Below are 15,757 nucleotides of genomic sequence, written 5' to 3'. Positions count from 1 at the left end.
TGGAGATTTTGCGACATCAGCTGGGAGGAATGAGAAGTAAGCAGCAAAGCAGATTCCTAGGGAAATACACTGCTGAGTATAGCAATGGTAAGAGATGATACTCTCACAATATTAAATCTCTTACTAACCAAAGAGGAAGTTAGTGACAGAGTTTGAGAAGGTCTGTGAAAGAAGGAAGCTGAAGATAAATGTGGGCAAATGTAAGGTGACGAGATGTATAAGGGGAGAGAGTAACAGCAGGCTGGAAGTGAGTATTAAGGGTGAAAGACTGGAGGAAGTGGATAGTTTTAGATACTTGGGTGCAAATGTGGCAGGAGAGGGAGGAGTGGGGGTGGAGGTAGAATGTAGATTGAGAGAAGAGAGTAAATGCCTTGGTGGATTAAACAGTGTAATGAGAAATAGACATCTGGAAATGGATGCTAAGAGGAGGTTATATGAAGGAGTGATTGTGCCAACAGCAATGTACGGGGCAGAAACATGGAACATAAGAGAGGAAGAGAGGAGTTTGAATGTGTTTGAGATGAAATGTCTGAGAAGTATGATAAGGGTTACTATAGATAGAGTGAGAAATGAGGAGGTGAGGAGGAGAACAGGGGTGGAAAGGGAGCTGGGAGATAGGGTTGATGAAAGAGTATTGGGATGGTTTGGACACATGGAAAAAATGAGGGAAGAAAGATTAGTAAAAGAAGTGTAGAAGGCAGAGGTGGAAGGAGGGAATATGAGGGGGTGTCCTAGGATGAGATGGATGTATGGGGTGAAAGGGGCATTACAAAAGAGAGGAATGTCTGTGGAGGAAGGATGGGAGAGGACAGAAGATAGGGGTGAATGGAGAGGGGTTGTGTATGGATGATGCTGTGATGCATGAGGGAGAGTGGGTGGGAGATGGGGGGACGGAGAGGGGGGGGTTGCCAAATTTATGAATCGGCCTTGCTGTGGAATGTGCCGTGTCTTGCAACACTGCTTCTGACCCAGAGCAGTGGACAGGATGCAGGGATGACCCAGCATCCAGGAGGTGCCAAGATAAGAGGGAGGGAGGAGGGTGGAGGGGAGTGGAATATATAGGAAATGGAATGGGTGGGAGTGGTTTCTATGCCTTTTTTTTTTTGGCTACCCCCCCATGTAAGGGGGAAAAAGCCTTTGGTATATGTATGTACTAACCATAGAGCCTGATATCATCAGCTCCTTGAACTACCTTTACCCAATAGGAAAAAGTGACCATGGGACAAATGAATTTCAGCTGGATGAGGAACTGGGGCCAAAGAATGAATCACAAAGGCAAGGGAGACTCAATTTTAGGAAAGCAGATGACTTTGGGCTAAGAAAATTCTTTGAAGAAATAAACCATACATGACCTCCCTGTAGACCACTTCCCAATGAGATTACTATGAAACTAAAGTACAAATAAATCATACATGCAAGAAACCACTCATAAACTACAAAAAAGCAAACTCTCAAGACTTCAAACACACACACACATACAAAAAAATCCTGTTTGGCCTGTCTCCATCCATCAATAGAACAGTAAAAGAAATAGCAGTGACTATTATGAAAGGCATATTCCTAAAGTCTACAAGAAAATACATACAACCCAATCTACACAATGGAGATTGTTACTCTCAAAAAAAGACAAAATAAAAAAAAATCATACAAAAACTAACATTATATATATACAGTGCTTGACAAAATTCGCGCCTGCTTAGGCCAGACCGGGCGCAAATTATGGCGAAAAAATGATGGTCATTTTGATGGTGAAACAAAGATATCAGAATTCGCGTCTGCCTGTATAACGTCACGGCATCCAAGGACGATGCGACAGGGAAGCTGGAGCACGTCAGTTGCCTCAGGGCATTCGTGGAGGTAGGGTGTGTGTGACGTTGTGCTCGTGAGGGGGCCAAGTTTTGTGTCGCATTTTTTTACCTTTTCAGTGTAAATATGGCTCCGACCAACCATTTAAGCAATGAACAGATTGCACAGGTGCTGATATTGAAAGATGCAGGCCATGGAACGAAAGAAATAAGTGACATGTCTCACAGCATGTGCGTGAGCTTGGGTACACCAGCCACAAGCCAGTACGCAAACCATTGCTGACAAAGCCACAGCGCCAACGTCGTATTGACTTTGCCAAGAAATACTCAGCATTTACCAATGATGACTGGCTGGACGTGCTGTGGTCTGATGAGGCCACCTTCACAGTCACTTGCAACCGTGGTGCAAGGGTGTACCGCCGTCCGGGTAGCGACCCGCTGGACCCCCGTTATGTGGAGAGTACAGTTAAACACCCTGACTCTCTTATGGTGTGGGGTTGTTTCTCTGGCAGGGGCATGGGGAAATTAATTGTTTTGCCAAAAAACGAGAAAGTTAATCAGTACAATTATTTGGAATTGTTATGTGATCACTTGCCAGACTGTTTTGACATGACCTCTGCCAGAGTTTTTCAACAGGACGGTGCCCCTGCCCACACTGCCAAGTCTGTGACTAGCTGGCTTAATGACTGTGATGTTGGGTTCATCAGGGACTGGCCAGGTAACAGCCCTGACCTAAACCCAATAGAAAATCTTTGGTACATGGTAAAGAAGGACCTGCAGGATAAGGACGTCAGTTCACTCCCCAAGCTCCAGGCTGCAATCGAGACTTCTTGGCATGGTTTTGACCCTGCTAAGCTAAGGAACCTTGCCCTGTCTATGCCACGTCGCCTACATGCAGTGATAAAAAGGAAGGGGAAGCCAATAAAGTACTAAATAAAGATAAAAGGTTGCTTCTTTTGTGTTTTATTTATCCATATGTATGATTTCCATGTTTTTTGCGCCCGGTCTGGCCTATGCAGGCGCGAATTTTGTCGACCATCATTTTTTCGCCATAATTTGCGCCCGGTCTGGTGCAGGCGCGAATTTTGTCGAGCACTGTATATATATATATATATATATATATGTACACGCAAGTACACAAAGATACCACATAACTAATGAAGAACAAAAGCCAAAAAAACTGAAACACACATTCACAGATGAGAAAACAAGTAATAAACAAATGTGGAGAACTATCAAAACCATCACTCAAGAATCCGCCCCTTACCTACGAAGTGGTTGAAGTAATTAGTAACCATGGTAATACCATTACCATAACAGCAATGTAAAATCAATCTGTCAAGACTAAACAAAGAAGAGGAAGAAGAAAATAAATAAAAATAAAAGAAACCTTTACTGTTGGCCTGTTTCTATCCATCAACGGACCAGTACAGGAAATAGCAGTGGCTATTACGAGAGCCAAGGCTACAGGAATATGAATACAACCCAAACTACACAAAAGACATAGCTAGCCTCCAAAACAGGTAAAATAAAAACTCATACCAAAAAAAAAAAAAAAGTTACAATTACACAAAGCTACAATGTAACTAATGAAGAACAAGAGGTAAGAAATGAGAAAACTAGTAATAAACAAATGTGGAGAACTATCAAAACCATCAAAAACTCAAGACTTCCACCCCTATGAAGTTGTTGGAGCAACCCATGGTAATACCATAGGTTAGTAACCATGGTAGTACCATTACCAAAACAGCAATGCAAAATCAAACTGTCAAGACTACACAAAGGAAAAAAATAAATAAAATAAATAAAGTATAATTAAATAAACCTTTACTACTGACCTGTTTCCAACCATCAACAGAGCAGCAGAAGAAACAGCAATGACTATTAAGAAACGTGCGAGCAAGAGATATTCCTCGTGGGTACAGGAATAAGCATACAACCCAAACTACACAATAGAGATTGCTACCCGCCAAAAAAGATAAACTAAAAAATCATACAAAAACTAACATAAAAACCTACAATTACACAACAATATCATGTAATTAATGAAGAATAAAAGGCAAGGAAAACTAAGAAAAGCACACAAACAGATAAGAAAACAAGTAAAAAAAAAAGTGCAGAACTATCAAAACCATAAAAAACTCAAGATTTCCACTCATACCTATGAAGTGATCGGAGTAACATGGTAATACCATGGGTTAATAAACATAATATCATCACCAAAACAGCAATGCAAAATAATTAACAAACACTTATCTCCAAAGCAAGTTTCAAACCCACAACCCCAGAATACAAGAAAACAAAGTGTTACAAAAAATCAAACTAGACACAAAGATATGGAAGGGAGAATAAAGGAATTGAAAAACTCCTCTACAATTGCAATAACAGGTTGACTGATACATCAATTACTCCTGGTTGTACAGTAAAATTCCAAATGGAAGTCCCCACATACATACCGAAACCAAACTGCCAGAAAACCCAGCATCCCAGACCTATCTCACTGCTACCCACTATATCCAAGTGGAATATCAACAAGGCACTTAATGTAGTTCCTCGACACATACTTTCAAAGATCATGGAGACAGACAGACATAACAATGATTAGTAATGGTCAACAAACTTTCAGCTGATAGACAGTGATGAGTAACGAATAACAACCAAATTTCTAGGACTAAAATACTGTACAGTTGTCCTACAAGGAGCAATACTCTCCCCTGCACTATTTAACCTCTCCATAAGTGATCTCCAAACATCAGATCCAGAATATAACACCAAAATACTCATCTGCACAACCTGACAATAACCCAGCATATTGACCATGAAAATAAAGGAAATAAACATACTAAAATCAGCCAGAGGCATGAGATTTGGACAACAGAAGGAAACTTTAGCCAGTCTACATATCCCCTTAAGACACACAACTGCACTTCCACAGCATGGCTCCCAATAATTAAGATATCAAAGACACAATACAAACTATAGAAAGTAAAGTATTGAAAATAAGACCAATACCATCCCTAACAGAGCACTAATACACAAACCAAAATCCTCCTCATGAAAGAGCCCTCAACCCTATTCACTTATCTCATTACATCACATAAACAAACTAAAATCAACCAAATATTTCAGTAGCATACTACTAAAATACCTACAACCACCACTGAACAAACACATTCATACAGAACATTCACAAAAAAACACTTCGAGGCTGACCACTAACGATCTTTCTCCATCAAACACCCCTCACAGATATTAGCTCCTCAGAAAAATCCTTCCCAAGAGAAGCATTGATACAAAACTAACACAAAATAGGCCTGACCACAAAGGCAAATTGCACCATGGGCAACCATCCCAGAGACAGATCGCTTCACCCTTCACTCCACCTTTGCCACACCCAGACAACAATACAATATTGCTTCTTTGAGTGAATTAGGGGCCAATCCAGACTGTTAACTGGTACAGGAGGGGGGGGGGGGTCTAGTAACTGATGCCTGATACTTGGGGGCCAACCCAATGGCTGTTGCCTGATACTTGGGAGCCATGAGTCTCCAGCAAATCTTGGGTAACTGACTGACTGATTTCTTAGCCCAGTATTTCTTCCTGTTTGTTTACCCAACTACCGAATCGTAGTTTTGCACTACCACAACTCTGCCTCAATCTTGCTGTGACTACTGTAGTCCACATCTCTAACTCAAGGATCATAATGAAAACTTGGTACATTTTTCAGTCTTTATTCTAATGTATACATGTGTTGTTAATACATATTTTCTTATTTGTGTCAAATTAAATCAAATCCACTAATTCAAGATAATTTTACTCAACTACATAGTTTCCATTTCATAGATAGTTACATTGATCTAGATTAACATCTTTGATACTGAGAAGTACTATTTTACTTTGGTTAATGCCAGACAATTTCTGTTTAGAATTCCCTTCAACATAAAAAAAATGAAGAAAATAATTACTCTTTTGTTGCACTAACTTCCAGAAGATGGAGAGTATGATTCAGGATATGAATGGATGAGTTGGCAGAGGAAGCTTGGGTTATGAAAAGTCAGATGAAATATTTTGAGAAACTACTAAATGTGAGCCAAGACAGGAATGCTGAAAAATCAATACTGGACAGTGATGAAATAAGAAGCAACTAGAGAAGAGAATAGCCACAAACTTAATGATAAAGGAGTGAATGCAGTTGCAAAGTTGTAATATGGAAAAGCAATAGAACTGGATGAGGTGAATATGAAGGTAGGTTAGTGAGGGTATGCAATGCTATGAGAGGGAAGGTATCCAAAGACTAGAAGAAGGCATGCAGATTGCCAAGCTACAAGGTCAAAGGTTGCAAACTTGAGTATAACCACCATAGCCCTTTTAAACATCCCAGGTATAGTGTATGGCAGAAATATAACACAAGGAATCAATGATGGGTATTTGTATGTGGTCCAGGAAGATAACCATGTTCCTGCAATCTGTCTTCAAAAACCATCAACCCTCATCTCCATCTGAAGGTGCATCCATAAAGGGTTGACAGTCTACAGACTGGGCCCAAGACCCCTCTATCAACTCTATTTCCTCCACCTTTTCATAAAAGGAGAGCTGACAGGTGATTGCTCCCCTCCTCCTCCTACTAAGCTGGTAACAAAGAGACTAAACAGTCATATTAATTAAACACAGACAACAGCCCAACATTTCTTCCCTGAAACAGGGATCAGTGACTGGTATTTTGTGGTGGTCCTACACAATGGACAGCAAAGCTGCCATTTTCAAGACATGTCAACCTCCCTCACCTCCTGATCTTTTGGCATTTGGTCTACAGACTGGGCCAGGGATCTCTCTATGAACTTCAGCTGTATTTCTTACAATTTTTCACACGAGGTGAGGAGGAGAATGAGGGTGGAAAGGGAGTTGGGAGATAGGGTTGATGAAAGAGTATTGGGATGGTTTGAACATATGGAAAGAATGAGTGAAGAAAGATTAGTAAAAGAGGTGTGGGAGGCAGAGGTGGATAGAGTGAATATGAGGAGGTAACCAAGGATGAGATGAATGGATGGTAAAAGGGACACTGGGAAAGAGGGGAATGTCTGTTGAGGAAGGGAGAAGACAGAAGATGGGGGCGAGTGATGAATAGTTGTGTATGGATGATGCTGTGATGCATGGGAGTGGGTGGGGGATAGGGGGTAAGGGAGTATGTGTGAATGATATTTTGATGCAGTCCAAAGGTATTTCTCCCCATCTTCTCTTTTCCTGTATGAGGGGACGGAGAGGGGGTTGCCAATTAAATGAAGAGGCCTTGCTGTGGATGTGCTGTGTCTTGCTACATTGTTTCTGACCCAAGGCAGTGCATGCAGGGATAGCCTGTCATCCAGGTGGTGCCAAGAAGAGGGAGGGAGGGTTGGTGAATGGGAGTGGAGTATGTGGGGATGGAAAGGGTGGGAGTGGACTTTATGCCTTTGTTTTTTGACTACCTCCCTTGTATGGGGGAAAAAGCCATTGATATAAATATTTATGTAATAATAATACATAAATCCAAAAGTCCTCTCCCCCAAGGGGGCTGTCAATTCAAATTGTACACCAATGTCATACACATTAAAACTTATCAATGTCCCTCCCATCTCAAAATCTTGTAGATGAAGTCACCCATGCCCCCCACCACACTGATCAGGTTAAAAGTAATGCAACAATGGAGCAATTCCATAGCTGGACTTGACAACTAGAGTTGGTTTCTCACCCCCCCCCCCAAACACACACACACATACACACCAATTCCTACTTTATTTTAGAGCAACTGCCTCCCTATTATCCACTCAAAAATTTTACAGAGTAAATGAGAATATCCTTTTGGAATCCATCATCCTTTTATCCACTCACAATCTCCCTCCATTTGTTTCTATATCTTCCACTCTATCAATATAACATAATAATATCAGTAATAATTATAATATCAATAACAACAATACACAATCAAACTATACCAAAAGACCTTTTCCCCCTTATAAGGATGGCAGCCAGCCAAGGCTTACACCCACCCTTCACCTGTTTTAGTCCATTCTTTCTTAGCCCTCTGTGGATAAAGGGTCATCCCTGTCCCCCAACTACTGCTCTGGTCAGAAGCAATGCAGCAAGACACAGCATCTCCAAAGCAGGGTCCAACAGTCAAAGCTAGTTTACCCACTATCAATTCTTATTAAATGACAAAGAATATGTAACAGTAAGCAAGCTAATGAAATGTAATGAAAAGAAAATCAAACTTCAAAACAATCTATTGATCCAGGTCTCTCTTGCAGGAAATCCATGCCCACTAGACAGGGCCAGAAGTCCCTCAGGGAAGAAATATTGTGCTGTTGTCCTGGAACAGCTACTGTATGCAGTGTTGTATCAGGTGCTCAGTGTCCTCTGTGTGATGGTTGCAGCACTAGGAACCATTTGATTATATAGCCGGGCCTATTCTGTGCTGGTACTGTCTAATAGCTAGATAATATCCTGAACATATGTTAGTATGGTTCTTGCATTTGTTGAGAGGAACTTTTCTTTGGTCCTGATGTATGCGGGGATTTTGGCAAGACACAGTTGTGCTCTGCATTGAAGAGCTTGTTTATTGATCTAGGCATGAATGTGCTTTTGTATGGACGTATTGAAAAGTACAGATAACTAGTCTGAGATAAATGTCTGAGTAGTAAGATTTTATTTTCCTTAGCTGGTTGTGCTTGTGTGATGAAATGAGATGGTTAAGTGGATTTGAAGGCTCTAGTACAGAATGATTTATTATTTTCATACGACATCCTATGTGGAGTACTGTGGTTTGATAGCTGTTGTTCTATTGTGGGTGGTTTTGGTGTATCCTGGTATTATTCCCAATTCTTTATTTTGTATATTGGACCTATAGTTTTCCATACGAGAGAATCCAGCAGGTGACAGTAAATGGTACCATATCTGAGAAGTCACTAGTAATGAGTGGTGTCCCACAGGGGTCTGTTTTAGGGCCCTTCCTATTCCTAGTGTTCATCAGTAATACAGACAAGGATGTAAAGCACTCAATAACATCATCCTTCGTTTATGACCCAGGAGGTGAGGCACGATACCTACCTGTTGAGAAGACCTGGGCAAAATTTACTTGTGGGCACCCAACATGCTCTTTAACAAAAACAAATCTGCGGTTCTTTGGCATGGCAACAACAACACCATCAAAGAGAGCACTACCTACAGCACCACCCAAGGCCCCATAAAAATCAAGAGCAGCCTCCATGACCTGGGAATGACAGTAGCAATGATGGCATGTTCAGTCAACATGTACAGTCCACCAGTCTGCAAGAGGACTTCTGGAATGGATCCTGAGGATTTTCAGTACCAGGGAGGAGGAATGTCTTATGACTCTATGAAAGAACTCGGCATTGTCAAAACTACTGGAGAGATAGAGGAGCTTGAACCCATACCGAGAAGCTTCACTGCAACTGGCTGGTAAACATTATTGAGAATACCTGAAGCACCTGAGGATCTACTCTCTCCAAAATAAAGGAGAAAGGTATTAAATCATATACATCTGGCAAATTCTGGCAGGACTAGTACCTAACATCGGCATTTAACTTGACCACTAACAGTATGTGAGGAAGAGCCTCCTATATCAAAACCCTCCAAAACAAACTGCCAAAGACTAAAAAATCAGGGCTAACAATTTCAGCAGGACTGGGCCAATGCTCTTAAAACAGCTTTCCATCATCTTTGGACAACTTCTTGCCGAAGATAGATGACACACCTCCTCTGCCCTCATACCAAACCTGGCCTCATCACAAACTGGACCAGCTCCTACCACGGCCGACATCACTTACCCTATCCGAAGGGGTGCTCTGCAACGGACAGCGCCCGGGACGGGCCGAAAGTAGTGGGCACCCCACCCCCCGGCCACTGTGGACAGACAACAGCAGTCGGCCAACAACTATACTTGAGGTGAAGTGAAGGAGACAGTGCCACTGCCTAGAGACGAAAACAATAGTCCGAAATCCTCTCAAGGATACTCAAGGTATCTACATTTGTTTTTCTGACTGTTGGGAGATTTATCCTGTTAGCAAGATATGCTTTCATCTGGGAAAGGAAGATGGCATGATAGGGGGCAAAATTCCCAAAGACTGATGCTACCCAAATACAAGAGGACACAAGAACCCTATGTCCACAGGGAAATGTGGCCTTCAAGAGTCAGTGCATGTCTCTGGATCTGGGCCAAAACTCACTGCATAGATGCAACTGCACAAACTAAACAAAATAAGTAAACTTGAATATGGGTTCATGTCCCATCAATTTTTTTTACCATTATAGTCAGCTGTATGCCTCCTGTCATAAGCTCACCTTCTTGGAACAATATATTAGGTGTCCATGTATAACAGAGCATTAACCCTAAATTTACTACATCAAGATCCATTTCTTAGAAACACACAGGCCTCATCTCCACCCCTCTGAAAAGAAATTTTACACTTCTCTGTGTTGCATTAATGTCACTATATTCTATCACATGAGAGGAGCACTCACCAGTGGTCAAACCTCTTAAGATGAGGAAATATAGCCAACCTGATAGATATCTTGGGACCTGTACAAAGACTATGGTTCTAGACCAATGTTCTCAACCTTTTTTTGGCCATTATGCCTCACCTAATCACCTTTAAAATCCTGATCACAGAGTGCGGGGTGATCTAATAGAGGTGTTCAAGTGGATCAAAGGCTTTAACAAGGGTGATGCAAACAAGATTCATCATATTAAAACAATAGGGCAGGACTCACAGTAATGGTTATTAACTGGACAAATTTAGATTTAAAAAGGAAATAGGCAAGCATTGGTTTACTAATAGGGTGGTCCACAAATGGAATAAACTTAGTAACCATGTAGTAAGCGCTGAAACTATCAGTTATTTTAAGAAACCATTTGACAACTTTATGGATGGGGATGACGGGTAGTGATGGATACAGAGCTGCCTAGTGTAGGCCTTATGGTCTCTTGCAGTCTCCTTCATTCTTATGTTCTTATGAAAAATAAACTCCCCTTCAGCTGAAAAAGTGTAAAACCTTGGTTTTAAAACCACTTCAAAAGAACAAGGCATCAATGTAAAATAAAAAACAAAACAAACTGAATCATTTTTTCCACCTAGACTTCCTCAGTTGTCCTCAACTTCCCCCGTTAAAAATCATATTACCCACTTGAAAAACTTAACTGCCCACTTGAGGGGTGTACCTCCCCAAGTTGAAAAGCACCCACTGTATTGTATGATCTAGACCAAGGGTTCTCAGCCTTACTTGGCCCATTCACCCCTTTCACCATTTGTCTGAATGTCATTTCCCCCTCCTTTCCAAGATTGCCTGTTTCAAAAAGTGCATTCTAATTAATATGCAAATATTACTAAAAACCCTTTTATTTTTTCCAAATTAGTACATATTTTCCACCATATTATTAGTATAATAATTCCAGCCCAGGTGACAGGCCAGATAGGCCAAAACCTATAACTGCTTTCCTCACCGCGTAAACTGACTGTGGTCACAAATCACCCCCAGAAAACCCAAAATTCCCCCCTGGGGGTGAATTTCACCCCTGATCGAGACCCTAGCACCTTAAATTAAGGTGAGGGTGGGAGGAATATATGACAAGCTTTCTGTGTCATCCTAACAGTTTTATACATTGTATTATTGTATATGTGGGTCCCATTGCAAAATAAAAACTAAACTACGACATAGATCTACCCAGAACAAAAAAGTTAATTTGTCGTTTAAAAAGACAGTGATTATAATCCTACACATCACATCGAGACGTGTCGAGATAAAAGTATTTCCAGCATCACACAATTCTAACGTTTTGGGATAATTAAATTGTGTAGAACAATGCGTTAACATGTTTACAGTCCCTCTTAGTCGTATCTACGTTGTCACATGACAGATGTAAACAGTGTATATACTTGGCGTATTAATTTAATGCTTAGCAAAACGACACTTCCAACCATATAACAACACATTTGTTTTCCAACACCATAATAACACATATTTATTTTCTTCCAATTTATATTTTTCAGACACAAGTTTCATGATGGTACCTTACAGTGTTCAGAGTCAATCACAATGTGCGAAATTAACGAGCCGCCAAATGTAACTAATGTTTCCACCCACTTTGACTGCTGTATGTTCTTTGTTATTACGGTCAACATACGAACTAAATTGCACTTTACAGCAACAAAGTCTACTGTTCAACTCATTGTGCTATTTCACACAATGTGTCAAAATGAAACGATGACTTTTTAAAGGTAATAACTGATCGTTAGTCACTTACTTGTTGCCAGCAGACGCCATCTTGGAAGAATACTCGTTAAGCTTTGGCCAAGATCCGTACCCCGTGTGCCGCTAGCCACCGAGCCTGTAAACAACCTACCATACTGCCAGGCTTTTGAACAATTTAAAATACTCTTGGGAAAGACATAAGTATGAAGGGATGAGGTCAACGTAGCTAGTTATAGTTTCGTTATATGCTCTTGTAGATTTAGTTTAATTTTGTTTTATTTATTTACAAGAGTTCAATTAGGCTAAACTTTTTCGCGGCTGGAGACAATGAGCAATGTCAACCAATACGAGTTTATTGATAACGTGGCAGGTGATAAATCCCAATAAAAATCCAGAAACATACATACATAAGCATGTAGATTACCCACGGTCCACAGACCAACATTACAGTGAACACGAATATTGTAATTCCATGTATATTAAAAAGAAATAAACCGAATAATCTTTTACATAAGAAACTTATATAACTAGATTTTCCTGCTTAGGTCGTTGAACCGATTCCAGGTTCCAGCGGGGTTGAACCTTGGCAGTGTAAGCGAGTTGCACGGAAAGGGTTTAACAAATTCATACACTTACACATATCGCAGACCAGTCGGTGACGACTCTTTACTGCGCTCACATGATGTTCAGTACGTTGTCCAGACACATCGATTATCGTATCTTTCTTTAATGTCTTATCCTTGAATTCAGTAAGTTTAGATTATGCCTAATTTAGGTATATGCTATGAGGACCTGCAATATATATATATACATATATATATATATGTGTGTGTGTGTATATTATTCCACTTCCCTCTTCCAGTGATAAGGAAAATGCTAGATATCCACATGCCACAACACTCTCAGGAATACGTTTGTATTCACTGTTTGGATGTTGATGTCTAAGTATAGATATAAACGACGAGCTAGTATCAGGAGTATGCTACCTGTTATTACTTCAATTCATTGCATAAACTATGGAGAGAAAGAAAATGACATAAAGGAGGGATTTCAAATGACATTGAAAGCGATAGACGGCTCCCGACAGATTACTTTATAGGCGAAAGGAATTACTCAAGTGAGCGATATATTCGCCGTACAAACGTTAGTTCAATGTCACTGAGTACTAGCAAATGAAATTATGTCATTTTGGTGCCCCTAGCTGATTTCACGCCCGTAAACTTCTACAGATACAAATGACTACTAGCCTCAGTGTAACCAAGTTGACTTCAGGAAACCCGTATTTATACGAATCAGGAGTGGCGCAATATTTATGCACTCATACATTCAGCAATGATCAGATTTCCGTGAACCTAGTTACTTGTATTGGTCATATATTGCAATATTACGTAACGATTTGTCAGAACATTTAGTTTCATTCTCCTTTTCCAATATTTATGTAATGGTACTTTTACCTCAGCATTAGTAATTTATTGTCATGTCCAGAGCCACAGGTTTAGCATTTTCCATCAAAGACGCTTGTAATGCCTAGAAGCTGTAGATAGGATGGCAACATCATCGTTGCTTGCAAAGAATCTATTACATTGATGGGACACAAATACACTTAATTTTTTTTTATCAATTGTTTATTACAAATACACCTTGGTGTCTTTTCAACTTCTTGCATGTAGCGAAATGCACTAAAACATGCACTTGAGGATTGAAAACATAAGATTATTTACATTAAGGTTTTAACAAGTTCTATGTACATTCACGGAAAAAAAAATAATAGTATGTCCCAAAAGAGATAAAAGTTGACTTAACATATACATATCACATATAATTCAGGGAAATGGTGTTGATACAGCAATAGATTTCATCTTATACCTTTGACACTAGAACTAGAAAAGTTGACATCTCTAGAATGGACTTTTTATCTGCTAGAAAGAACTAGGGAACAAAACACCTAGTTCCCATACTATAAACTGTATCACGATGTGACAAGTACAGCTACAGTGATGCTGATGAAATCAATACAGCAAACAAATTCCAATGGTTCTAAGTGGTACTCAAAATCTGCTGATAACATAACTGTACATCATATGAATTCCATAAAAACTGGCTTTGAATCAAGTACCTTGAAAAACAGTGCATTGTTTTCAATGTAAACAGTTTTGATTAATTATTCAATTTCCCATCAAGATTCTAGAAGAATGAATATGACGTATCATCATGGATGTTAATGAATGAGATGAGCGGACGAAGACTATTTAGCAGTGATGTATAATGAACAATAAACTGCCAGCAAGTTCCATATGACAGGCCAGGCCCTGAGGTCTACCTCCACATAACAAATAACTAACAAAAGAAATTTCCTAATTTATCATAATGTGCATACTGGCCTACTTAATCCAAAAATTCACTAATTGCAATTTCTTTTAACAAATATCAACTATTTACAAGCCTAAAAACTCAAACCTGAACATGACTGAGCAACATTTGAGTAAACCCATCTGAAGACATCCAATTGTTTATGAAGCATCTAACATTACAATAGAGCCCTTCTATCTGAATCTGAATTAATGAAAAACTGACTTTGCACATGCCTCTATGCAAAGGAAGACCTCAAATCCTTCTCCTATCATCATTGATGACGGTGGGATCTTTGTACTCAGGAACACTGGAGCTCTGCTGACAAATTTGCTGGGCAAAGGTGCAACGCGGCCACCCACTCTCTAACCACCCCATTCTGCATGGAGTCCAACTGAATACCTCAACCTATAAATATGTGTCCATCTCTGCAAGACTCGTCAACAGGGCAGACATCCTCTCGGAAAAACTTAACATGACCTTAGCATTGGTTGCCCAGCCTACACACAGGAATGAAACACAGACTACCTCCACAGATACCATCATAAAGCTATGAACCAGTGCTATACCAAACTCAAATGCATACATTTTGGGCACAAGGTAATATTGATAAATAAAACAAAATGGTCCTCTGCTAACACGAGTTAGATCTCACACATACTTAAGAGATGTAGCAAGCCAACATCCTCACATGAATTTTGACAACATAATTTAAGAAAATTGAGTACTCAAGACAATCACCCTCATACAATAACCAATACCAATTGTGAACAGATTCACTGCCTGTTCAAACCAATCAATAAACAAATGTTTTATACAAAGCAATATTACCACCATCAACCTTCTATTCACTATCAACTTTAGTCTGCATGTTTACACTGAAAGCAATTCAGAATCCCGCACTATGATCATAAAAAAATTTGTTAAGTCTATGAGGATGCAGTATTAGGACAGTAGTTTCCTAATAGACATCTCCACATATCACTACACAACATTCTTGAGTTCATATTTTTTTCTCATTTTTTCACCTCGCTAATCTATAATTCCAGATCCTTTCGTGCACTCACACAATGAGATCAGATGACTTATGAAGCACACAGCACAACACCACACCATCGTCTAAGAGTTAAATTCCATGGATTGGTTGACAGATCTGCTTCAATCCATGGTTCTGAGCAGCTGCGTGTCAATACCCATCTCTTCATGACGGCCGTCTCCAAGCACGAATCCATCGACGCGAATTATCCTCGGGGCGGACGGCCGGCCGGCCGACGGGTCAAAGGGGCTGCAGCATCACCACCACCGGCAATCCAGATTCGCTGGCGTCGTCAAACCCGACACCAAACAACGACAGAGGCGCA

General features: G+C 40.2%; 2 protein-coding genes across 2 annotated transcripts in view; both read right to left on the bottom strand.

Moving 5' to 3' along the window:
• LOC143039018 (xaa-Pro dipeptidase-like) overlaps window positions 1-12,256 on the bottom strand; it is an 86,755-nt gene extending 74,499 nt beyond the window's left edge. Inside the window, exon 1 of the mRNA XM_076208864.1 lies at window positions 12,100-12,256. Coding sequence (XP_076064979.1) covers window positions 12,100-12,119 — 20 coding nt within the window. The 5' untranslated portion in view covers window positions 12,120-12,256. The remainder of the gene's footprint in view (window positions 1-12,099) is intronic.
• A 1,399-nt stretch (window positions 12,257-13,655) lies between these two features.
• Window positions 13,656-15,757, bottom strand: part of LOC143038810 (uncharacterized) — a 3,273-nt gene continuing 1,171 nt past the window's right edge. Inside the window, exon 1 of the mRNA XM_076208359.1 lies at window positions 13,656-15,757. This exon is cut by the window's right edge and continues 1,171 nt beyond it. The gene's annotated coding sequence lies outside the window, so the exon portion shown is untranslated.

This window comes from Oratosquilla oratoria, chromosome 25 (assembly GCF_046742065.1).
Source record: "Oratosquilla oratoria isolate Oo_2021 chromosome 25, ASM4674206v1, whole genome shotgun sequence".
Taxonomy (NCBI): domain Eukaryota; kingdom Metazoa; phylum Arthropoda; class Malacostraca; order Stomatopoda; family Squillidae; genus Oratosquilla; species Oratosquilla oratoria.
Note: the sequence above shows the minus strand (reverse complement) of the source record. Positions and strands in the feature narration are given on the sequence as shown.